The sequence below is a fragment of the Tamandua tetradactyla genome, chromosome 7 (genome assembly GCF_023851605.1).
Source record: "Tamandua tetradactyla isolate mTamTet1 chromosome 7, mTamTet1.pri, whole genome shotgun sequence".
Classification (NCBI taxonomy): Eukaryota; Metazoa; Chordata; class Mammalia; order Pilosa; family Myrmecophagidae; genus Tamandua; species Tamandua tetradactyla.
This window is the reverse complement of record NC_135333.1, coordinates 84,505,923-84,532,968: the sequence shown is the minus strand read 5'-3', so window position 1 is coordinate 84,532,968 and position 27,046 is coordinate 84,505,923. Positions and strand designations below refer to the sequence as shown.

General features: G+C 36.4%; 1 protein-coding gene across 10 annotated transcripts in view; it reads left to right on the top strand.

Moving 5' to 3' along the window:
- The window catches only part of ABCC9 (ATP binding cassette subfamily C member 9), a 149,100-nt gene that overhangs the window by 34,695 nt on the left and 87,359 nt on the right, over window positions 1–27,046 (top strand). For all 10 annotated transcript variants that reach the window (XM_077170263.1, XM_077170261.1, XM_077170254.1 and 7 more), the window contains 8 exons: window positions 1,099–1,293; window positions 3,141–3,293; window positions 5,756–5,911; window positions 8,943–9,077; window positions 11,930–12,092; window positions 16,388–16,428; window positions 17,479–17,621; window positions 25,795–25,903. In XM_077170263.1, the coding sequence (XP_077026378.1) occupies window positions 1,099–1,293; window positions 3,141–3,293; window positions 5,756–5,911; window positions 8,943–9,077; window positions 11,930–12,092; window positions 16,388–16,428; window positions 17,479–17,621; window positions 25,795–25,903 (1,095 nt within the window). The remainder of the gene's footprint in view (window positions 1–1,098; window positions 1,294–3,140; window positions 3,294–5,755; window positions 5,912–8,942; window positions 9,078–11,929; window positions 12,093–16,387; window positions 16,429–17,478; window positions 17,622–25,794; window positions 25,904–27,046) is intronic.

The following is a 27,046-nucleotide window of genomic DNA, read 5'->3' as shown; positions in this document are numbered from 1 at the left end:
TTTATGGTGTATTGGAGTGGTTGGAGGGAAGTACCTGAAACTGTTGAGCCATGTTCCAGTAGCCTTGATTCTTGAAGATGATTGCATAAAGATATAACTTTTACAATGTGACTGTTTGATTGTGAACCTTGTGTCTGATGCTCCTTTTATCCAGGATATGGACAAATGAGTAAAAAAAATGGATACAATAAATAATAGGGGGGATAAAGGGTAAAATAAATTGAGTAGATGGAAATACTAGTGGTCAATGAGAGGGAGGGGCATGGGGTATGAGTTTTTCCTTTTATTTCTTTTTTTGGAGTGATGTTAATGTTCTAAAAAATGATCATGGTGATGAATACACAGCTGTGAAGATATGTGAGCCATTGATTTTACACCTTGTATGGACTGTATATGTGTGAAGAGGTCAATGAAATATGTATATCATCAATAAAACAGTTTTTTTTAAAAACCAACTATAGATGGATAAAGGCATGAGTTAGCTTGAGTGTATATGCCATTCTTCATTTGACATTTCTCTGAGATATACCCAGGAAACACAAGCATATCATAATATTTTAAAAAGCGTTGACTACCACTCATAGCTATTGAAAATACCTGGAGGAGGAACAATTTGAAGTTGAGTGATCCCCTTTTAAACAAAACATTTGTTGTAATTTGAGAGGTAAATTTGTTATGATTCAGTAATTGCAGAATTTTGACTAATCTATCAGTGACCTTACTCTTTGTAACTTTATGATCTTCTTTCCCATCTGCTGCTATTTGATAATATGCATGACAGATACACATTTTCTAAAATCAAAGGGAATTAAATTAATTATGCCTTTAGAATTACATGTCAGCCTTTGACAACTAAAAACAACACAGTTTTAGAAAGACTTGCCTGTTTACTCATTTTTCCCTATTTTGTTAAATTCTATTAAGTAGATACTGTTTGCACAGAATGCTAAAGATACAGAATTATGCATACTGTAAAGAAAAGAATTCATTCACATTTATTTTTAAACTTGTAAAATATAGTTGGAAGTACCAGAAGGAATTTTCACAGCTGCTGGAATTAGTTGCTACTCTCATAGATTTTATCTTTTTTTTTTCCAGAAAAAAGTAGCAGATCATCCCAACCGAACTCCATCTATATGGTTAGCAATGTACAGTGCTTTTGGGCGACCGATTCTACTTAGTAGCACATTCCGTTATCTGGCAGACTTGCTGGGTTTTGCGGGACCTCTCTGTATTTCTGGAATAGTTCAGCGTGTGAATGAGACTGAGACTTGGACAAATAACACAGGAGGAGTAAGTTCATGGTGCTATTAAAAGGAAACATTTTATGGCAGATTTCATCATAATTTTCATTTTTTATTAATGCAGTTTTATGAGAAATTCAAACAGGCTTAAATACAGATAATTGAATGCTTTTAAAAGAAAGAAATAAGTATCTTTATAGTAAAAATCACGTGTTTATGTGTTCATTGATTGGTCTGACCTCAAAATTATTTCTCAGATTCAGAGCATTTGCACGTTTAATAAGCATCTATGGTGTGCCAGAAATTATGCTTAGAAATTTCACATTATCATGTATTATTTAATTTGACTTTTATAGCAATCCTTTAAAGAATTTTTATACATGAGTACATGATGATGACTAAGTGAGTTTGTAGAGGCCTGTGACAAATAGTATTAGCAATGCAATTTGTAATATGTACACTTTTGTTTTCTTAGATAATAAAAGCCATCAGTTTGTTTCACAATGATCAGAGCAAGTTACATTATGATATTTTAAAATATTATGTACTGTGCTGTATAATCTTTTATTTGCAGTTCTTAAGTCTGCATTGTGAACTTTGTAGTGATGAGAATTGATTTCCATAGACTCACAGGTAGAAACTCTACTCCACATTTATCAATTTTCCTTTTCTATTATCTCAACCTGATTTCATGTCTGCTTTTTTTCACCTGTTGAAACTTTACTCATTATTCAAGCCTACATTAAATGGTGTCTTTTCAGTGAAGCTTTTTCTGATCGTCCTATTGGGTTTTGACTCTCCTTGGTATTCCCATAACATATTACTTGCTTTGTGTTGGCATTTACCGTGTATGCTATTTATAATGAAACATACTGTTCATAGATATACACCTCTTACTAAGTTGTAACCTCTTTGAGCACGATGACTGTGAGTTGTTCATATCTGCACCCAAAATGCTTACCCCAGATCCTTGCACACATTGATAGTCAATTAGTATTGAAGTGAACCAGATATTATTTCCACCATTGAATGCACTTCTGTGATGTTTGTCCCTAGTAGTCAAATTACATAGATATCTAAATTCCACATGCAGTGCTTCTGTAGTCTTTCTTACACATGCAACCAGAGGTTTTCTGAGAAGGAACAGGGCTCATGCATTTCTTTGACCCCTGTGAAAGAAAAACCAGAAGTAGAATTTGACTGAATGGAAATCCTGAAAACTGAGACATGCCCAAACTGAAATATAATGTACATTAGTGTTAACTTTCCCTCTCTTCTAACAACCAAGTTACTGTGTACTATAGACACAAACAAAAACCAATCAATTTTACATATCCTAATGAAGACTTTGGTCCATCCCTACTAAAAGTTGTTTTTCATTGTTGTATTTTGTCTCTGCAGGTGTCACATGGGAGAAGTCAAAAGCCAAATTACCTAGTTTATAATTTACAATTTATTTCCTAAATGAAAATTAAAATATTTAAATGAAAGAAAAAGTCAACTGTATAAAATTATTTTTAAATTAGCAAGTCTACAGAAATTGCATTCTTGTCCTATTTGCTTTGATACCCACAATCAGATTTGTGGTTCCTGCTTTAAATTAGGATCTAAACTAACCTCTATCTTCTTTTATACTTCCCATCCAACTAAACTGATTTTAACTAAAATTCACCTTTTTTACTACAATTTCCAGCAGTCTTAAAAATCAGTTTTTCATTTGTATCTGTGGGTGTTATGGGGGAAGTGATATTTGCCAGGCTGTGGCTCATTCTACTGTTGTATTATAAAGATAGTTTTTACATTTAAAAACCATATAAACTTTTAAACTTGAACTCTATACCTGGTATATGAAAAGACTAACTTGAAATCATCTTTTTTTTTTTCTTTTGGTACAAGATTTCAGCAACCCTCTCATCAAAGGAGTTTCTTGAAAATGCTTATGTGCTAGCAGTTCTTCTCTTCTTGGCCCTTATTCTGCAAAGGACATTTTTGCAGGCTTCCTACTATGTAACCATAGAAACTGGCATTAACCTCCGTGGAGCTCTGTTGGTATGTACAAGCTTTAATCTCTGTTTCTAGAAAATGCCATCTACCATCCAGTGATAGAGTTGGTAGTAGCTGTAGTTTTATTTTTTTCATTCAGTTTTTACTTTGATGCCACAACATTAACACTTCTAGGAAAACTTAATGAAGATAAGCTGTTCTAGTTTGCAAGCTGCTGGAATGCAATATACCAGAAATGGAATGGCTTTTAAAAAGGGGAATTTGTTAATTTGCTTGTTTACAGTTGTAAGGCCAAAAATTTCCAAATTAAGGCAAGGCTACAGAAATATCCAATCTAAGCCATCCAAAAAAAAAAAAATAATACCTTGGTTCAAGAAGGCTGATGATGTTTGGGTTTCTTGCTCAACTGGAAAGGCACATGGTAAATATGGCAATATCTGCTAGCTTTCTCTCCAGACTTGTTTCAGGAAGCTTCCCCAGGGATGTTTTCTTTTTTCATCTCCAGAGGTCTCTGGCTGCCTGGCTCTCTCGTCACTCTGTTGCTCTTTCCAAAACATGTTTCCTCTTTTAAAGGATTCTAGTAAACTAATCTAGACCCACCTGGAATGGGTGGAGTCACATCTCCTTCTAATCAAAGGTTAATACCCACAAGCTGGGAGAATCACATCTCTGGGGAGATAATCTGTTCAGGTTTCCAGCCTACAGTCCTGAAGAGAGATGAAAAGAAACAGCTGCCTTGACCAGATGGATTAGGATTAAAACATGGCTTTTCTAGGGTTTCAAACCAGCACATTCTACCCTCTGGACCCTAAAAATATATGTTTTTACCATATACAAAATGTGTTCATTCCATCACAATATCAGAAAGCTTTAAACAATTTCAGTAACAATACAAATGCATTACAAAGTGAGGAGCATTACAAACTCTCATGAAAATTAGTTACAGGTATGGTCTGTCCTAAGGCAAAATTCTCCTGTGTCTGGAACTGTAGAACTCAGAACAAGTTATTTGCTGCCAACATACGAAGGAGGGACAATCATAGGATAAATCCCCCCATTTCCTTAGGGAGAACTTGGAAGGAAAACAGGGGTCACTGGACCTAGGAAGTTTTGAAAACCTGCAAGACAAATTCCATTAGATTTCAAAGTCTGAAAGTCATTTATCTTAGGGGCTTTAGAAAGTGGCAGTCCCACCCTTTCCAAGGGCCTATGCAGTGGCCCACCTCTCTCTGAATGTAAGCTTGGGGGACAATGGGGAAACCACCTTATTCTCAGCTCCACCCTCTCCAAGCATCGGGGCTAAATCTGGGTTTTCTGCCATCTCCACGGCACGTGCGCAATCTCTCCATGTGTTGGCAGTCATGCTCTCCCCAGCCCCCAAGGAATGTGTTGGTACCAAACCCTTTTCTAGTTTGCAGTCTGCCAGAATGCAATATACCAGAAATGGAATGGCTTTTAAAAGGGGGAATTTATTAAGTTACCAGTTTACAGTTCTAAGGCCAAAAATGTCCAAATTAAGGCAAGGCTATGGAAATGTTCAATCTAAGGCATCCAGGGAAAGATACCTTAGTTCAAGAAGGCCAATGACATTCCAGGTTTCTTTCTCAAATGGAAAGGCATATGGGAAATATGGCGACATCTGCTGTCTTTCTCCTCAGGCTTCTTGTTTCATGAAGCTCCTCCAGAGGTGTTTTCCTGCTGCATCTCCAAAGGTCTCTGGCTAACTGACCTCACAGTTCTCATGATTCTCTCGTGGCTCTGTTGCTGTTTCCAAAACATGTTTCCTCTTTTAAAAGATTCCAGTAAACTAATCAAGACCCAGCTGGAATGGGTGGAGTCACATTTCCCTCTAATCAAAGGTTAATTTGATCAAATTAACTCTGTGGAAATAATTTGAGCAAGTTTCCAGCCTACAGTACTGAATAGAGATAAAAAGAAATGGCTCTCTCCATAAGATGGATCAGGATGAAAACATGGCTTTTCTAGGATACATAAACCTTTCAAACCAGCGCATAAGCTATGCAGAAAAAAAATTAATGTGAAATTTTATTTATCATTAATAAAGTATTTTGTATCAAAAATGGCAATTTATGCTTAATATTGAGGGTATGATTAAGGGAAATCTACATAATGGAAGAAAATTAGAGCTAATTAGTAAACCCACTGTATTAAAAGCAACTTTTATAATAATAAAAATGTTTTGAAATCTTGCATAACTTAGGTCAATTATTATTTGGTTTAGGGCTTACATTTAAAGTTGACTGTATGTTTTGATTATATTGCTAGAGAAAAATTATTTCCTGTTTAATTGAGAGCTAAAAGTTAATATGGTAAAAGGAAAGCAGTGGTTGCTTTAAAAAGATGGTATTATAGGTTGGTTGTTTTTTTTTTTTTTAACTTTTTTCAGAAATTAAAAAAATGTGTTTTTTTTTTCATGAAGATTCCTGTGCATAGTATTGATTATTAAGTTAGAGTCTCAAGTGCATCCCTTTTTTTTTTCCTTGCAGGCCATGATATACAATAAAATCCTTAGGCTGTCTACGTCTAACTTATCCATGGGTGAAATGACTCTGGGACAGATCAATAACTTGGTCGCCATTGAAACCAATCAACTCATGTGGTTCTTGTTCCTGTGCCCCAATCTATGGGCTATGCCTGTTCAGGTAGATTAACATAAGTAAGAGTCTCATTTGCAGAGAATATAAAGTAAAAGAAGCCTTAAGATATTTAATTCAGTAAAAGGTAAACTTTTGGAATGTGCTACCATTGTTAAACCCTTTTTATAGACAAGAAAGATGAGGCTCAAAAATGCTGTGGTATAGGTTAAGAAGGTAGGTTTGGAAATTATATTGTTTGGATTCAGTATATGCTGTACCATTCCTTGGAGCTATTTTCATATGTGAAATGGGGATAATCGTAGTGTCTGCCTCATAGAGTTGCAGGAATTAAGATTAAATAAACACATATAAAATATTTAGCACAGTGCTCTCCATTTTGTGGATACTCAGTAACTGTTATTGTTGCCCAAATTCATTCGAAACATTGAGTTAAGATTTTACTTTTTTCCACTATTCCAAACTCTCTTGCAGCATGTTCAAACTAGACCAATATCTTTACTTCATCCCATAGTTTTAATAGCTGGGTTATAAAATGAGAAACCTTATAAAATTATAGGAACACTGGAAACCTGGGGGACTATTTGCCATTTTCCATAGAAAATAACATTTTAGTTAGAAACACTTTATTCCCCCATTGGGTAATAATGGCAAAATAAATGTATTCATTTTTTCCTCTATGTGTTGCTGATTATTTTAAATTTCCTCAAGCTTTGCTTACTTTAGGGTTAAAACTATAGATCTTATTTGATGCGGTCTGTCACCTGTGCCCTTGTGTCCTACATTTATTGTACTACATAAAATAATAAAGAAGATATATAATGTTCAAATTTCTTATTTGCCTTTTAAAATTTTTTATGGAAATCCAAGTCAAGTGGAACTGTATAGCTTGTGCTGTGCTAGGCACAAAGTAAGAGTTACAGTATGCTTTGCCTTGTTCTATCGAAATGTCCACATACCTAGGAGGTTAACCCAGTAGCTGTCCACATGGCATAATTTAAAGTACACCCCAAATCCCAGGCTGCCTGTGAATGACTGCAGCGTGGGTGGCCTTAAGGAATTTTTTATTTTGATTAGAATTCCCAAAATAGATGTGCCATTGCTTTCAGAAAGCCACATTGAGCTGTTTATCATTAGAAGTATGAATTAGTTAATAGAGATCATTAGTTGACATTTTGGGCCATAATCAGTTGAGCTACTGGAAAAAAACATTTGTAGTGGGGAGAATAGTGAGGCTAAATCCTGATATTTAGAGTAAGAAGAACATGGCAAACCACAGAGGGTAAACCAAAGTGGCTGAACCTTTGTTTTGGGGAAATTTTCTTTTGTTGGGAAAAATAACATATATACGAAAAAGCGCTAACTTTCAAAGCATGACAGCAATTCGTTATAAAACAGATTTCATAGTTTGGTGTGAGTTGTGGTTCCACGATTTTAGGTTTTTCCTTCTGGCTGCTCCAAGACACTGGAGACTAGAAGAGATATAATGTTTCCAGAGTCATACTTGTTCATGAAATCCTGTCTTCTCTTTTATAACTCCATCTTCTCCTTTGATAAATATTTGTAAATTATTTATTTATTTTTATTGATATATATTTCATACATACATGTATTCATCCAAAATGTGCAATCAGTGGTTCACAATAGCATCACATAGCTGTGCATTTATCATCACAGTTGACAATTTTGTGTGCGTGTGAAAAATAACGTATATACAAAAAAGCAATAAATTTCAAAGCACATCACAACAATTAGTTGTAGAACAGATTTCAGAGTTTGGTATGGGTTACAATTCCACACTTTTAGGTTTTTACTTCTAGCTCCTCTAAGATGCTGGAAATTAAAAGAAATATCAGTGTAATGATTCAGCAATCATACTTATTTGTTAAACCCTGCCTTCTCTGTATAACTCTACCATCACCTTTGCTTTTTCTCTATTTTGAGGAAATAAATTTTAAAAGGGGAGTGAGGACCTTTTTCCTCTTTCAGGGGCAATACATAGAGGTATTCAAAATGGTCCAGTGTTTTACACACCATTGTAAATAATCCTGCCATTTGTTAGTAACGTCTAACAAAACTAGGCTGCCGCAGACTCCTGGTAATGAAATTGTTTACCTTTATATTAAGAAGGTGTGGAGAAGCACCAAAATCTGCTGGGGCCCAGCCTGACTTTGAGGGGTTTGGGCTGTGAGACCTAAAGTTTTTAGATTTCCTAAAGCAAAACAAAAAGGACATGTCAACAGAGTACGTTGTGATTCCGTGTATGCTGACTGTGTCCATGACAGGCTTTCCTTACAGAGGAGCAGGAAATCATTGTGAAAAGAGTTGAAGGCACAAATTTAGAAAGGTACATTTAAAAAATGAAGGCTTTTTCGAATAATAGGAATCAAAATGCTTGTTTTAAAAAAAGAAGGCTCGTAACAAAAGGTTGGCCACCTCCTTTAGCTGCTTTATAATTTTAGTTAGGGCTAGTTCTTCCTGTCCTTACTAACTCCCAGAGTTATTAAGAAGGCGAGGATCTCAGGTTATTCCTTGATTATTCCTATACTCACTTATATTATGATGCAACCTCCTATATCCCGTCCTCCAAGCCTTGAAAAGCGAATGCAATTCCAAGAGGAAGAATGGAATATAGAATGTCAAATTTATAATGGGTGTGACAACACCTTCAAAAATATTTACATGTCCTTTAAAAAATTTGAAGACTGCTTTAGACAGTGGAAAGCATAATGGGACCACTCTGCCACATCATGCAAGAAATTAGTTTAACACCCGTTGTACAGATCATCACATAAAAATAAATTCTTATTACTTAGCCTTCCTGAATAAATCATAGTAAAACCCAACTGTCAAAGTCGAGTTGACTTCCAAAACTTAATGCAACAATTAAATTCTACATTTTCACCAAAAGCCATTTTCTTTAATGCATTTTATGTGTGTGTGTGAAAAATAACATATATACAAAAAAGCAATAAATTTCAAAGCACATTGCAAAAATTCGTTGTAGAACAAATTTCAGCGTTTACTATGAGTTACATCCTCATTCATTTTTTCCTTTTCCGTGTGTTTCTCTTCTTAGATTATAATGGGAGTGATTCTGCTCTATAATTTGCTTGGATCAAGTGCATTGGTTGGTGCAGCTGTCATTGTCCTCCTGGCACCGATTCAGTATTTCATTGCCACGAAGCTGGCCGAGGCTCAGAAGAGCACTCTTGTAAGTAACGTCTTCTGGAAACTTTAATAGGAAGATCCAGTAATGCTGTTTCATTTTTTAAATATAAGAAATTAATAAATGCTGCTCAGAATAATTTGGAAAACTGTCATTCTTATATCTCATTTTAATTCTTAAGCAGCAAATATTTGGTTTCCACGTTGTAAAACAATTTTTCTAAATGGATTAGAAATCTAGCACTTGACCATCTTAGACTCCGCAAAGCCAGAATCAGCACAGTTCTTGATGTTTTTAAGGCGACAGAGTGATGAGGCTTTGGATCCTCTTTATGATCACTTCCCCAAAGAATATACTTAATGTACTTAGAGGCCATTGGATGTCAGTTATTGCCGTGGAAAAAGTGGATCAAGAGACAAGGAAAGGGTCAAGTTTGGTGCTTCTGAAATTAAATTTTTCTAGGATCAAATCAAACCATGTGGCTTTGGAATTATAGAGAAATATTTCAGTAGTAGCTGCTCTGGCTGAATAATGGGCCTGGTCAACTTGGCAAGCAAGAAAAAGTCAGTTGTTGACCCTTTCTGGCTTCACTTTGCCATGAAATCATTTTATTTGAAGAAGAATTGGCTTCTTTTTTTTTTTTTTAATTCATTTTAGGATAGTACTGTTTCTGTGGTTGCTGGGGAAGTCGACAACATGCTCCGCAGCTACCTCCCAGCCCTCACTTACCCCCAAACCCTTTTCCTAACATGAGCAGATGTTTCATTATGTTTCCATCCAGTCCCAGGGATATGTTAGATATAATGGAGCAGCCTGGCCATATCTTAAAGCTGAAACCAGGAACAAGCAGTCCCGGCTGCTTCTCAGGGAGGAAACACTCACTGGCAGTGTCCCCTCCCATGGGCTGACACTGAAACAGCATGAGGTCTCTCCTCTCTAGTGGGATGTGTAGAGCTGCCATCCACTGCCCTTGACCCAAGCAGCTGGCATTCCCAGGAGCCTGGCCACAGGGGAATCTCTTCTCCTGCTTTTTTAGACTCTTTGTGCTGTTTAAGAATAAAGTGGTCATTTGCTGAAAGTTTCTGTTTTACCCACAATGCACCCATGCATCTATTTGTTCCACAGTAGTTAATGGTTATTTATTTTCTGCATTTAGTGTGTAACTAACTCTAACCACACCCTGCACAGCCTTTCAATACAATTTGTCACATGTCAACCAACTAGATAATATCTCAGTATCCCCAGCTTGCCTGGGAATTTCCCTCAGAGAGATCTCCAGCCTCTTGTTCCAGTCTGGTTGTACTCCAGGCCTGTCGGCACAGCTGTTGATGTGTTCTCTTAAGTTAGATTCTCTCTTTCTTTGATCCCAAGTCTTTTTTCTTTTGACCCAGGCCATAGTTTTGGTGGTGTACACCTTTCAGTAGACTGCTAAGAAAGGCTGGATGGGAGGTAAAATTTGTTGAGACTTTGTATTTTAATTTATTATCTTATTTGATTAAGCTTTTGACTGCCACTTATTTTTTTAATTAATTTTCGAATTTTTTGAAAAAATATGACAACAAAGAAACACAAACATTCTTAACATATGATCATTCTGTTCTACATATATAATCAATAATTCACAATATCATCACATAGTTGCATATTCATCATCATGATCATTTCTTAGAACATTTGCATCAATTCAGAAAAAGAAATAAGAATTGGGTTCTTTTGAAGAAATATTTGCAAATAATAAAATTGTTGACAGTGTGTTTAGAAATAAAGTTCGATTAAATATAAGCAAGATTGTAAATCAGATATAAATTATAGAGATGCTGCCACTAATGATTTCATTGTCCAAGTTGGTATTTCTACTGTGACGAGAGAGTTGTGTATCATGCAAGTGATTTTTATCTCTTTGCTGCTTCTCGTGGGTTATTCATTAAATTTGTCTGAGCCATCTTTCCTTCTTATTCCAGTTCAGAAATAAGAAAGGTCTGGAAGAGGGCTATAAAGGAGAGACATGATTACCCTCAAGCATCTGTCCCCCATTTACCCATTCATATTGTATTCCTTCACTTGTTTAACAATCTTTTAATAGGCATCTAAGACTGTAGAGACAGAGAGATGAACAAAACATAGGCCTATGGTTAGTCTCCCATTTGCCTTGTGCCCTATCTACTGCTCCTTTCGGTATGTAGCAGGCCATACTCTACGAGGTTGGTAATTCTGATATAATATTTGGTGGGGGAGGAAAGCTGAAACAATTGGCAAAATTTAAACTTTTATATCTGCTGTAAATCTCTCTACAGTTAACCAAGTTGTTAATATTCAGTAAATCGAAGTTTGATCTTAAGCAAGAGCTTACAAAGATGTGTGTAGGAAGCTTTCAAAGTTAAAGATAATAAGCTTGCTTTCAATAACTGTATAAGAAGACACTGTGCGAACATGCAAAACAAACAGTACTCTCACATTCCTGAGTAAGAAGCAAACTAACTTTTCTTAAATTCATTGTTTTTCTTCTAAGTATGAGTGATAGTGCCAAGGAAAGAATAAAATGATTAGGTGTTACAAGGACCCATGGGAAGTTGTTCTTATTTCCCTAAATTTATATTTATATTGTCTGCAGACAATATTCAAGGAGATCATGAGACTGAAAAAAAAAACTGCTTTTATTTAGACGAAAGCACAGGGATATAAACGTTTTTAGGGGGAAAGAAATTTTGAAACCATCTCATTTTGAGGTTGAAGAGACCAAAGTGCAGCATTTAACTAGGTTTCCTGGGAATCTCCCAGCTACAGCTAATGACAGAGCTGATCAAAGATGGTGATCTCCTAAATCCCTGTCCATTACCGAGGCTTCCTCTCGTTTACTTGAACTCAACTTGTACTGTCTTTCTTCCTGTGTTTCATAGGATTATTCCACTGAGCGATTGAAGAAAACAAATGAAATATTGAAAGGCATTAAACTTCTAAAGTTGTATGCTTGGGAGCACATTTTCTGCAAAAGTGTGGAAGAAACAAGAATGAAAGAACTATCCAGTCTCAAAACCTTTGCACTTTATACATCACTCTCCAGTAAGTTGCTGTTGCTATAAGGATAGGTGATTTTAAGAGCAACCTAAAATCATGTCTTCTATTCGGTGAGGACATCTGAATCATTAAAGGAAGCCTGTTTACTTTCTAGATATGCGCTATCCTATAACCACGAGCCACACGTGTTTAAATCAAAGGACATGGTAAGCTCAGATTTAGAGTCTAGCAAATGGAAATTTGATCCCTTACAAGAGATGTGCTCACTGCTAAGTAATACCTCTGAAATTCTTGGTTTCTTCGTGTATAAAACAGGGATAATGATGATATTAGTTCCTGTGTTTGAAACCTGCTTATTGGTTGCAATTAGGATGGATGGTTGGTTCTCAGTAAAAAGAAAATGTATTTATTTAAATTGATTTGACTTCATTACTATTTTATCTCCAAAGATGTGTTTCAAACTTATCTGTAGTTTTCTTACCTGTGTCCTTGGGAGTTTGTGATTTTATATTTTCTTGCAGATTGCACTTGAAATGGCATTTTTGAAAACTGATGAAAAAAAATAAACTTTTCCAGGGTAAAGAGGCTAAACCACATTTACATAAAACCCTTTTCCCCACAATATGCTTTTACGATTTGTGTTTTTTTTTTTTTTTTTTTTAACATGGGCAGGCACCGGGAATCAAACGCAGGTCCTCGGGCATGGCAGGCAAGCAGTCTTACCTGCTGAGCCACCGTGGCCCGCCCACGATTTGTTTTTAATACAGGACACTTTTATCCTCAACCCTAATTTTTAAATAGCAATTATTATGTGCTTTTTGCCCCTCCAAGTGTAACACAGTACTTTCGAGAACCATGAGTTCATGTAAATGCAAGTCACAGGAACAAATTTAGGTAAATCCAGTCCTACTAATGTTTGATTTGATTTGATTTGTATGTCAGTTTTGCTAATCTCTATTGCTCCCAAGACCTTTAACAACTTGAGTTTGGGAGGTTCCGATATTTTTTCCTCTTGAATTCTAAACTACTTTAGATCTTAGAGATGACAAACGCTTCCTTTGTGAAATGGATTTAGGGGAAATACTTGGCTTATAAACCCAGTTTATTTTATCCCTAATGCTTGGATGCATTAGAAATGAAATAGGGGGTTTATCTTCCAGCCATGCACCACTGTCAACTTGGTGTCAAAACGCCCAAAGAGAAAACGATTGCGATCTACCTGCCTTATATTGCATTACTTGAAGTTGGTGGTTCCTCCACTACTGCATCCTTCTCTATACTGAGCTGAAATTCTCATAAGAAGGATGGATGCAGCCAGACATCATAAAATTAATTAAAATATATTATGAGTGTATTTTTAGTTAACTATTACCGTAAGTGGCTTTGCTTATATCATCTCATTTAATCCTTAACAACAGCCCAATGATTTAGGTTCTATTATTAATTCTACTTTAGAAATTAAAAGATTGCGGTGGAAAGAACTTAACTAATTTGGACTTCCTCAAAGTCATCGAGCTGCTAAATGGCAGAGGTGGAATGTTAACCCAATTTGTCTGTCTCCAGGGGTGAGGAGTTGCTTTTTGAAAGTCAGATATGAGATCAGGGAAGGCTAATAGGGAGGATAAAGGAGACTAGCACGGATTCATAAGGGTAGAATGATCATGGCAGCAGGAATTCTGCCTTTATGAATATGAATATGCATCAATGGAATAAAATTCCAGTTAACCACTTCCAAGTTTTATGTTATATGTAAGTATGGTGTTCTTGGTGGTTAAGAATTCAAACTCTGTAAATTGAAAGGAGCTGCCTGTGAATTCCAGTTCTGCTAGTTTCTAGCGGTATGATTTTGGTCAAGTTGCTTAACCCTCCAAGCCTCAGCTTTCTTATCTGTTATATGGGATAGTAATAATATCTACTGGATAGGATTGCTTTTAGGATTAAAATAATGAATGATACAAATGGTAAACTCTATTCTGGGCACCTTGTCAAGTTCTTCATACTTCTTAAATAAAGCGTCTGGCAAATGGTTTCATGCTCAATTATCTCCTTAGCTCAGTTTCCCCATCTAAAAATTAATGTAATAATAATACCTTTATCACAGTTATGCTTTGAGAATCAAATAAGGTAGTGAATGTGACACTATTTAGTAACTGTTAAAATATTTTATGAATGATATTTTTAGGGCACCCTGGGAAGACAGAGGACAAGCTCTACTCAGGTAGAGAGTAGGAAAATGCTGTGAAATGAAATTGAAAAAGCAAGATTTGGGTATCTTTGCATCCTCAGGGGCTACTGAGTATGCATAGTGAGTATGTATAGTAAGGGTCAAGAGGAATGCTGATCTTTGCTTTCTTGAAGAAAAAAATCAACTCTGCATAGCATAGTGGTTACTATTGGGTCTCATATGGCAAGCCAACCAGAGTTCAAATCTCAACTCAGTGACTTGTCACCTGTGTGATATTGATCAGTGAACTTGGGTGAGTCTCAGTTTCCTCATCATATTAAGCTGGGGATATTAATAGTCCCATGGGTGTTTAAATAATATATGTAAAGTGTTTAGAAAAGCACCTGGAACATAAAAGTACTCAATAATGGTAGCTAGAAATATTTAAAAAGCAAAATTAAACAAAACATACTAGTAACTAAAATTGAAGATCTATCTCTGCTTTTTATAAATCATTGTTCTTGTCACTTGAGATAATACCTGGAAAGAGGGAAAAGATAGATTATTAAAGAATTTTCTAGTTTCCATTGCTAAATGTATAGATATTGTTTGAATTCATTGGTATGGGACAAATCATGCTATTTTATTTTTTACCCTTCAATTTGATAGAATTTCAGATAGAGAAGTAGAAAGAGCATGAGGTCTAGGGACAGGAAGATTTTCATTCGAATCCAAACTTCACCACCTCCAATATTGCATGTTACTTGCCCTTTTCAAACTGTGTCTTCATTATTGTGCAGGGCTGTTACAATAATTAAATATAATAATGTATGGAAAATACTAATATTGTACTTCAATAATTGTGAATTACTGGATAGTGACAGAACAAGGTGGTGGAGCACACAGACAGAAAAGCCAGACTGCTTAGGTTTGAATCTCACTTGGATGGCCTTGAGCTTCTTGTTCATTTTTTTATAATGAAATAGTAAGAGTACCTGCTACAATGCCTGGTGCAATAGAGTGCTGTATAATTATTTCATAATAAAATAGCAGTAGTTATCCTCATTCTTCCTTATCAAGAGATTATCTACCTGAGGATGCAGAGTAGAAAATGGGCAATCAATCATTTTGAGGGAGAAAGAAAGAAATACACTTAGAAAATAGGGTGACAATAGACAGAGAATGAAGACTGAGGCAGAAATGCAACCTTTCATCTGGGCTCTTATGAAGCTCAGATCAGTGTTTGGATCCCCAGTAACGTTCAAGAATTTGAATTTGATATTTAAGTCACATCTGGACCTGCAAAATCATAATCTCATTCTGCCTGTGTGCAATGGTAGGAATAGTTGATGAGAGCAGATGATGATTTTTGGATAGAGCCCTCTACTGAGAGTCACGAAAACCTAGTTCTAGTACTCGCTCCATAATTTCCTTGCTCTGTTACCAACAATTCACTTAATCGTTTGGGCACTTGATCTCTAAAATTCTGTGGTTTATGAAAAATGTATCTACAAATCACCAACTTGGCTTTTTCTTTTTATTATGACTTCCAAATGCTAGTATTGTAGTCTAAAATATGAGTTTTCTTTTTTCAGCTATGCATATCACACTCATCAAACGATAGTGAAATATATTCCTGGAGAGCTATCTGAACAAGTAGTGGGCCTAGGGTATGAAGTTGTTTTATTAAGTGAAAGGTCTATAAGTGAAAATTTGTATCATTGTTGGAAAGAGAACTTTCCATGATCTCAGCTTCGTGTTTTTAATCTTTGTAATAACCCGGTAACCCAATTTTCGTATTTTTTAGTTAACTGAACAGACCAAACAGAATATAAAACTGTAAACCACTTAAGAATGCACATTTATGTTACAGTAATTTGCATCATTAAATGATTATTTTATCTAATTCTGTTGTTTGTAATATTTCATAAGAAAAAAAGTTTTTCAATAATGAAAAACATTTTCTGGCTAAGAGAAACACATGGAAACTCATACAGCTGCAGATGAGGAAAAACTCCAACTGGGGAATGTTTGTAGCCTCTAGACAAATGCTTTTTAACTCACATGGTCCTTTCTGTCTTCAAGGAACATTAAAGTAATAATAGATGATGAATTAAAGTTACTGAAAATGTTTTCATAGTTCAGTGGAACTAACATATTTTATTTCTTTCCACAGTCTTCATGAATGCAGCAATTCCCATAGCGGCTGTTCTTGCTGTAAGATACTTTTCCTTGCTTTTAGAAATGAACCAATCATTATGAATGATTTATAAACAAGAATGTAGGTGGGTGGTAATATATGTTATACCACCTCTGCCGCTTCCCTCTTTGCAGTGTCCATCACAGTAGTTCTAATCCAGTGTTCCTTAACCACAGCACTATGGACATTTTCAACCAGATAATTCTTTTGTTTTTCTACTTTTTTTATTAGAGAAGTTGTAGGTATACAAAAAATCATGCATAAAATATAAAATACAGAGTTCCCAGATTTATTAACACCTTGCATTAGTATGGTACATTTGTTGCAATTCATGAAAGAACATTTTTTATAATTGTACTATTAACTATACACATCTTTACTGCAGGGGAATATCCTGGGCATTAGCATGTTTAGCAACATCTCTGGCTTTTACCTAGATGTCTGGTAGCAACCCTAGTTATGACAGCCAAAAATATCTCCAGACATTGCCAAATGTTCCCTGGGCAGCAAAATTAGCAGTGATTGAGAACCACTCTTCTAATCTCAATGATCAGACATTCTTAAAGCAGGATGGTGCTAGAACAACAACCAGGACATGTGAAATGATAACATCACTTTCAAACCAAAATGACAAACCCAGCAGCTAGTATTATTTTTAGAAGTGTAAATAAATCTTCACTGGCCACCTATGAGGCAGTTTTAGTAAAGACCCACGTGCTCATGGAAAATTTAGTGTTGTTTGGAAGGAGCCTGACTACTTGGTAAGAACACTGGGCTCTACTTCCAGTTAATCCTCCTACTCAGTAACTTTATAGAAGTCGTTTTCCTAATCTGTAAATCAAATCCATCCTGCCCTTCTCACACATTTACTGCTACTGTAAATTTGTAAATTTTATTGTAAACCATTATGCATGCTAAGATTGCAGGTATTGCTTTACTTAGAGAGTAATTTGGATGAATTGTTCCAAAGGACACATTAGCATAGCAGAGTGTTAGGCTTGTAAAGTTGAATGTAAACATCTGTGAAACTGCCGAGTTTTCTCTTAAGAAATCCTTTCTTTGCACAGACTTTTGTGACCCATGCATATGCCAGTGGGAACAATCTAAAACCTGCAGAGGCCTTTGCTTCACTGTCCCTCTTTCACATCCTGGTCACACCTCTGTTCCTGCTCTCTACTGTGGTCAGATTTGCAGTCAAAGCCATCATAAGGTATGCACTGAAGTGTCTGGCATCCTTTGCTTGATTGTAGAAATAATATGTGCTTCACAGTAGTAAATTTGGATGAGTATAGAAAAGAACTGTGCTGAGAAAACAACTGTTAGAATTCTGGTATATTACTTTTCAGTCTTTTGCTTACTTTGCACACAAATTGATTATTTTAAAATGAGATTTTTGAATTTCTATTACTTTTGATTAATTTTGACTGTTTCACTTATTTTTGCCATTTTTCTGTCGTTAGAATCTGTCATTAAAATGATATTTAAGGGCTTTGAGATAATTCCATTGTTTGGAAGTACTTTATATAACGCGTCACTTTTTTTGTTGGACATTTAGAATATTTCTGTTTTCACACTAGCACAAATAACATTAAAGTAAATATCTCTGTTATCTTTGAACTTTTGATTATTTTCTTAAAATAGATTAGCTCTAATATCGTGCCCATCTTTAAGTTTCTTAATGAATACGGCATATTGCTTTCCACTGAAGCTGTGACAGGCCAAAGTATAGTATTTTTAAGAAATTTTTAATGAATATAGTCATAATATTTTTCCACTGGAAGCTGTGCCATCGTATACTTGCACCAAGAGTGACAGAGAATGTTCACATCAACACACATACCTTTTTACATTTTAGTTTAATCTGACAAAAAAAAAAAAAAAATCCAGGTCTATAATCTCTGAAAATGGTAAATATGCTTCTATAGTGTCTCCAACCAGTGTGGGCTTTGTCTCAGACTTACAGTTCCCCACAACAGTAAAAGAAAAGCAACACAATGATGACTATTTCCCCACACTTTCTACTTGTATGTATATAAATAAGCGTGGTACCAAACTACTGTGTATATCACTGTCTTCAGAGTGTAATACTCTATTATAAACAAGGTAGTCTTAAAATGGTATTTTGCTTTTTACTACAAGATCTCATAAACCTCCTCTTCTTTCATAAGCAGTCAATATTATATTTATATTGAACTGTAATCCTTGAAATTGATTACAGTTGAAATTGAACTGTAATTCCTTCAAATTCCAATAATGAAGGAATGTTGGAAAATCAAGTCCTTAAAATTCGAAGTATGATTTTCCATTGACAGCAATGCAGAACATCTCTAATAAGTCTTTTAAAATGATTTAATTTCCCTGAGTCTACATATTCCTAAGAAAACTAATATTTGATATTCAAAATACCTGACTCTCCAGCTTTGGGTGATAATTTATATTGACTTAATAATGGATTAAAGCCAAGTAACATTAATATGCATATAAATTATCTTATTATAAAGCAAGTTTTTATAGGATATGATAATAAAACATGGTTGCAATCCCATTCTTGAAGATATGTCATTAGTAACCAATTCTGGAACAGAGTTTAAAGCTCAGGCCCTCTGGCCTTATCCCCCCTCATTTTCTTTTCTCAGAAACACACACAGTTCACTGACTGAAAAAAACTTCTGAAATCACTTACAGTTCACTGACTCATTTTTATAGCACCGCTTCCAAACTCTGCAGTGCTGTGCAAGAGAAGCTACTTTAAACAATATAGTTAATAAATGGCCAGTCTACTAGTTTTGTCCTTCTTTTCATTTTTCTCTGTTTGAGAGTGGTCTCTTTCATGGTTGCACTTGTAATTGGAATTTGACTTTGTGCAACAAATGGAAATGGGAAGCAAGTGATAACTAGTAAAGGAGAAGTCCTCTGAAGTCAGGAGGTAACCAGTCCTCAAAAGGGATTTAAGAGTTGAGTTGAATAAATAAATAAACCCACAGTTGTCACTCATATCCATAATGTTTAATTCTGTAGTAAATCCTAGTACAGCTACAAGTGGATAAAATTCCCAGTATATTTTTACACAGCACTCTCCCTTATGAATATCCCAGGGAATAGGCATTTGCCAGTTTGATAAAGGGCTGTCTGTTTTCAGGGCTCCGATCCAGATTTTTGAAGCCATTGGCCAAATAGAATCTACTTATGAAAACCTACTTTGCTAAAATAAATCTCAGTGGCTGATTTGTGGATCTTACAGAGATGGTTGGTCAACAGAGGAGGCCAGTCTTTTTTGGTATGGTGTGCTGGTTTGGGATCTCAAATGAGCATTTTCCCAAACTGTGGATTACATGGTAAAGAGGAGGCTCTCCGACAGGTCCTGAATGCTGTGCAAGCTGCTCTGTCACTTGGGTCGTGTGATCCAGCAGATCCAATAGTCCTGGAAGTATCAGTGCCAAATAGTGATGCTATCTGGAGCCTTTGGTAGGCCCCATAGGAGAAATCACAATGCATGCCCTTAGGATTTTGGAGTAAAGCCTTACCATTCTCTGCAGATAACTACTCTTCCTTTTGAGAAACAAGTTTTGTCCTGCTACTGGGTCTTAATAGAGCCTGAACACTTAACCATGGACCACCAAGTCACCATGAGAGTTGCCTGTTATAAGCTGTGTGTTGTCTACCCACCAAGCCATAAAGTTGGGCATGCACAGCATCACTCCATCATAAAATGGAAATGATATGTAAGAGATAGGGCTTGAAGAGGTCCTAAAGGCACAAGTTACACGAGAATGTGGACCAAATGCCCATGGCCCATCTTTTTCCATTACCTTTTCTTTCCCAGCCCAGAGCCATGACCTCTTGGGGAGTTCATTACAGTCAGTTAATTGAGTAAGAGAAAACTCAGGCCTGGTTACAGATGGTTCTGCATGATAAACAAGTACCACCCAAAAGTAGACAGCTGCAGCACTACAACCCCTTTCTAGGATGTCCTTGAAGGACAGCTGTGAGGGGAAATCCTCCCGGTGGGTAGAACTTTGAGCAGTGCACCTGATTGTTCATTTTGCATGGGGGCAGAACTGGCCAGAGGTACATTCATAAACTAAGTCATGGGGTGTTACTACTGGTTTGGCTGGATTATTAGGGACTTGGAAGGAGTGTGATTGGAAAATTGGTGACAGAGGTCTGGGGAAGGGGTATGCAGATAGACCTTTCTGAGTGGGCAAAAAACATGAAGGTATTTGTGTCCCATGTGAATGCTCACCAGGGTGACTTCAGCAGAGGAAGGTTTTAATAATCAAGTGGATAAGATGGCCCGTTTTGTAGATAGATCATCCTCTTTTCCCAGCCACTCCTGTCATTGTCCAGTGGGCTTATGTACAAAGTGGCCATGGTGGTAGGGATGGAGGTTATTCATGGCTCAGCAACATGGGCTTCCATTCACCAAGGCCAATCTGACTACAGCCACTGCTGAGTGCTCCATCTCCCAGCAGCAGAGATCCACACTCAGTCCCTGATATGGCACCATTCCCCTAGGTGATCAGTCTGCTACCTGGTGACAGGTTGATTACCTTGGACCACTTCCATCATGTAAGGGGCAGCAGTTTGTTCTAACTGGAATAGACATATACTCCAGATATGGGTTTACCTTCCCCGCATGCAGTTCTTCTGCCAAAACTACCATCCATAGACTTACGGAATTCCTTATGCACCATCATGTATTCCATACAGCATTGTTTCTGATCAAAGAACTCATTTCACAGCAGATGAAGTGCGGGAATGGACACCTGCTCATGGAAGTCTCTGGTCTTGCCTATGAATGCATCCTTATCATTCATAGGCAGCTGGGTAGACAGAACAGTGAAATAGTCTTTTGAAACTCCACTTGTGGCACCAACCAGGTGGCAGTACCTTGCAGGGCTGGGACAGTGTCTTCTAGGAGGCTGGGTATGCTCTAAATCACCATGTACTCTATGGTGGGGTTTCTCCCACAGCCAGGATTCACAGGTTCAGAAATTAAGGGGTGGAAATGGGAGTGGCACCACTCACGATCACCCGTAGTGATCCACTAGAAAAATTTCTGCTACCTATTCTAGAAACCTTAAGCTCTTCTGATCTAGATCCTAGTTCCAAAAGGAGGAGTGCTCAGTCCATTCAGTTGAGTTTGATCCGACTAGTCGAAGACGTTTAAGAAGAGAAGTTATCTCTTCTTCAGTCAGTGAGATTCTCTTGTGGAGTTAGTCAAGACCCTTCATCAAAGTTGCCAGCTTCACAACCTGCCGTACAGATTTTGGACTCTTGCATTCCCATGGTTGCATGAGACACTTTTATAAATCTCATATTTAAAGATACCTCCTGTTGGTTCTGTTTTTCTTGAGAACCATAACTAATACCATGGAATTATATGTGCACAGAATGAAATGGGGGCAAGATCCAGTTACGAACAGGTTTTCTTCTATCCCAGCATCCTGCATTATATGATATTTCTGAACATTTTATGTTGAAATAATCTAGTCTACATTTAAAAAGTAGAGTGAAAAAAGGAAAAAAGTTCCTATTATTTGAAATATTAAAATATTGGAAATGAGAGTGATTTTTCAGAATGTTCATCTTGTTTCTCCATTTTGCTTTGTTTCTAAGGAAATAATTTGTGTGTATTGCTTTTCTGGAGGATAATGTAAGGATAATCTCCAGTTGATATATTGTATCCTATAAATAATTTGAGTTTAGGTTTCTGGTATGTGATTATAATACAATACCTATGTCCAAGGATGTGATTTGCCAAGGGAAAAAGGGGAAAACTAATCTTTTCTTTTGTTGGAAAATTACATGGTATCCTTTCTCTCAAGTACCTCCCGAAGGAATATGTGCTTGGCCAGTCTACTACGTTTACCTTCAATCAAGTAAATTGTTACTGCTGTTTATCATAGAGCATGCTTATATTTTGGTCTAGTCCCTGTATTTCACTGAACAAAATTTCATAGTTGCTACAAGAAAAGCATGTAGCTACAGTGACAAGATCAGTTATTTCCAATTACTGTAACACCTCTCCAAGTTTCTCAAGCTGTGTTTAAACACTCAAAGTGAAATTTGAGAAGAGAAAAAATAACACGTGTAACTAAAACCTTAAATATTTTTGTGAATTATCTAAACAAATGAAAAATTAGTAAAATACTAAACTACAAAGATAGCGGAGGCGGGATTTTAAATTGGTTGGTATAAATATACCTACTTTTGAATTCTGGCATTGCCGTGAGATTGCCATTGTTGACCTTGGCGTGTTTTTAGTGTTTCTATACTTCAATATCTTCCTTGTCAAGTTAGCAGAATATTATCTTCTGCTTATGTGACTGAGACAATTAAATGAGAAAATACATTGAAAGTGGCCAGCACATTGCCTAAATATTTTAAGTATTTTACAAATCCCTACTTTACTAATTTACACCATTTTACTAATCTCCATCCCATGCCTCAGAGAGATAGCGTCTGTGGATCTGCATCATTTATTAACACTTTGAGCACATTATTAGACATTAGGTTTGGAGAGCTGTAAGGGTGAAATCTTCCGGGAGATCATAGTCTAGTTGGAATCCCAGGGAAGACAAACTCATTATTACTTGATTTTTTTGTGCTCTTTTAGAGTTATACACAGAATGTCATGGTCCCAGAGATAAGGCTCCTTGAAACTTATTGAGAGAGAAGGGAGGCAGCCTGGTCAGTGAAGGTTTAAAGGAGACGGTGGTTCCTTTATAGAACATTAAAAAATAAGTAGAATTTTGCCAGTTGAAGAGGGAAACACATTCTAGAAGAGGGAGCAATACCTGTAAAAGGCAGGGGTGAGCAAGTATGTGAGAGATCTTGCTTACATTCAGATAACTAGAAATAGTTGAGTATATTGGAGAAAAGATTCTGATATGGAGAGTGTCAGGAATGATGCTAGAAAGTAAAATCCCGATCAGCTTGTATATGATGCTAAGGATGCTGACAGGCAAAGGGAAACCATTTATTATTTTAGGTAGAGTGTTGTTACATAAATAGGTTTTATTTTAAAAATGTGACTATGGCAGTGTAGTGGAAATTGTTTCACCCTTGGTTAGGATTATGCATTTTCCATAATTGTTTTGCCTCTGGGATTTGAAAGGATTTCATATGAACAAGAAATACTTTTAGTATTACTGTTTATTCATCAGACATTTTATTGTGGAATTACTATGTGATATTTTAGTCATTGGATTGGATCCTGAAGATGAAAATCTTTGCTTTTAGGGAGTTTTGTCTATTGGGAGAGATAAATGTGAAATTAACAGTAACCAAACAGTGACAAAACAGTAGTACAAGCAGGGGCCCTTAGCCAGAGAGCCTAGAATGATTGGGAGCAGGGGAGGGCAATGAAAGGAAAGGGAAAAACTCAGAGAAGAGTTAGTGTTGGGGGCCACTGGCATTCATTGCAATCAGGGCTCCAAGTAGGATGTCACAAAGAGGAGAAAAGCCAGAATCCCGTTTATGCTCAGGGATCGTTATTTCCTGATGTTCACGGAGAATGGGACTCACTTACATTTCATAAAAACGTCAGTCAGTAAGATTTGTGTGTATGCTAGAAAAGTGCAATGGAGAATTGAACCAACTGACTTTGCTTAAATGTCTGAATAATTTCTTTATTCCTTCCTTCCTTTGTTCAACAATCCTTCGCTGAGCATTGTGTACCAGGTGCTGCTATAGTTACAAAAGCAAGTGAGCCTGGTCTTTGCACTTTCCTTTGTGTGCAGAGACCCAGGGCAAGATTGTTTGAAAGGTATTCCTTTGATGATAAAGCTGTGTTCCTTAAAATCTCTTCAAAATGCAAGAACAGAATGACAATTAAAATCTACAAACTTAAAGAGTAACGGTCATTTAAGATGAATTAAATGCCATTTCACAAGGCATTTCTAACACTTTCTTTTAACTCTCTATGGTCAGGCTTTGCTGACAAAGGCCCACAGGGAATACCAAACCAAAGTCCTTCTCAAACGATGATCTCTTCTAGTACCCTGTAAATATAACTTGAAAGCAAATAGTCAGACTGCCCTGATGGATTCTATCTACTTTTATGTTTCCAATGAAGGGAAGCAGTTTCTGTGACATGCCAAAGGACTTAAAGATCATGGGCAATAGACTTCATTTTATTAGAGTGCTGCTCGTGCGTGTGCACACACACACACACACACACACACACACACACGAGTTGTGCAGACCTATCTGGAAGCACTTAGCTTAACTACAAGCACAAATGAAATTTAAGAATTATATTCTTAATATAAAAGAATACTTTCTTATATTAAGTAAGAAAGTATTTGAACATATACTTTCTAGATTCCTATCAAAGGCAATACTTCTCTAGATGATGCTACATGTACTGAGCTAATTTGTCCACTTTCATCAGCCTAGCGTGCTAATAGGAACATTTCTTCTCCTTTACAACTTCATGGAATTTTTTCTTGGAGTGTTATTTTTATTTATAGGAGGCGGTTTTCAAATCATGCTATTGTTTTGTTTTATTTATTTAGCTTTGCTTTTGAGCCCATGATATTGGTTTGAGAAAATTAGAACGGGAGGGATAAGTGGGCCGTGGGGTATAGACCCAATGTGAGGAGACCACAGTAGCTTGCAAATCATTCTTCTAGACAGGCTCCAACTTTAATGTGCTTAGAAAGCACCTGTGGATCTTGTTAAAATGCACATTTTGATTCAGCAAGTCTGGGATGAGACTGAGTCTCTATCTCCAATAAACTCTAAAATGATGCTGATCCTCCTGGTACTTAAACAACACTTTGAGTAACAACTCTAGAGGACCTTCTCCTAACCAGGTTCAGAAAATGAATGCCATCTATAGTGCTTAAGCAAGGAAAGTAGAGTGGTCATGGACTCTAGGGTCAGACAGCTGGGTTTTAATTCCTTATCTGCGATTTATATGCTACATGGTTTTTGGCAGGTTAATTAATTTCTCCATACCTTGCTTTTCCTCTTTAGTAAAATTAGGATAAGAGTACCTCCCTCATTGGTATTTGTTTTTAATTCACTCTGTTCCAACTTCCTCTCCAACTCCACTGCCTCTGACAAAGAAGAAGTTGTAAAAACAAAATTTGCGGAAGAAGGTCAACTGAATTTAGGATGACCAATTCAGCCCAGTTTTCCTGAGACTTTTCTGGTTTTAGTGCTGAAAGTTCCATGCCCCAGGGATCCCTCAGTCCCAAGCAGTTGAGGACATTTGATCATTCTCACTGAATTCCCAGTTGATCTTGAGAAATGACTTTCAGAGGCAGTTCATGCAACATGATAATGAGGGGGAATAAAATGAAGTTTATTTGAGTATAAATCTGTAGGTGATGTTTTATTTTTAACACTTATTTTGTGTTTGCTTTTTGCAGTGTTCAAAAGCTGAATGAGTTTCTCTTGAGTGACGAGATTGGTGATGACAGCTGGCGAACTGGGGAGGGTTCTCTTCCTTTTGAATCCTGTAAGAAACACACAGGAGTTGTAAGTACTTATTCTTGTGATGTAAGCTGTTAATAGGTGCCACCCAACAGAATGGATGGTTCAGTAAGGGTGCAATCAGAAAAATTGTAAGCTTTATTTTTAACCAATATAAAGAAAAATTACCGCCTACTTCTTTGACATGCCTCAGAAGTCTAAAATCAATAAACAAATGTATAAAAATGGAAGGATTATCCAAGAAAGACAGCACATGTTTAATTCAAAACAAAATTGAGAGGTTATTTAACCCAATCTTTCTACAAAACTCATACAAAATAGATTACTACTCTTGTGCGGTGTTCTTATAATACCTTTTAGCTATATTGCCCTTTGTGTTTTAAAAAGTGCTTTCTGATGCACATTGACTTTTCCATTATATTACCTAATATTTTTATTCTCCAGATGAGTATATTAAGTTTGTAGATTGTATAACATAAAATTAAAAAATTAGTAAGTGCCATAGCTAGAATTAAATGAGTTTTATAACTCCTGGACCTGTTTATTAATCCATGCCAAAAATATTTATTTAGTATCTTCATAAGTCTGGAAACATAGTGAATTTTCTTTTGCCATGTATTGTACATTAGCAAGCCATTTATTATATATTTGTCTGTCTTTTCAGACTTGTAGAATGCCTGGTACTTTGTGGGATGTAGCTATGAACATTTCAGACAAGATTCTTTCTCATAGAGCTAGCTTCCTAGAGGCAGGAGTCAGATGACAAGTCAATAAATTAAATAATTTTGATTAGTGAAGAAAATCAATCAGGGGATTAGAGAGTGGCTGGGGTAGTCAAAGTAGGATGGTCGTTTCCCAGAAGGCCTTTCTTCTGGGAAACGACTAAGACCTGAAGGAAGAGTAGGTATCTGCCCTGCAGAGAGCTGGAAACGAGTGATCTAAGCAGAGCAATTAGCAATTGCAAGGCCCTGAGGTGGGAGTTAATTTGGTGACCTCAAGGAACAAGGGGGCACTGTGGTTGGGGTCTAGTAAGGAGAGAGGAGACGAGGTAAGGACAATGATCGAAGGTCTTGTAGAACATGGAAAGAGTTTGGATAGTATTCACATGCAATAGGAAGCATTGTAAGGTTTTCAAGTAGAAACTAATAAATTTTGTTTATATTTTTAAAGAATCTCTTTGGCTAGTAG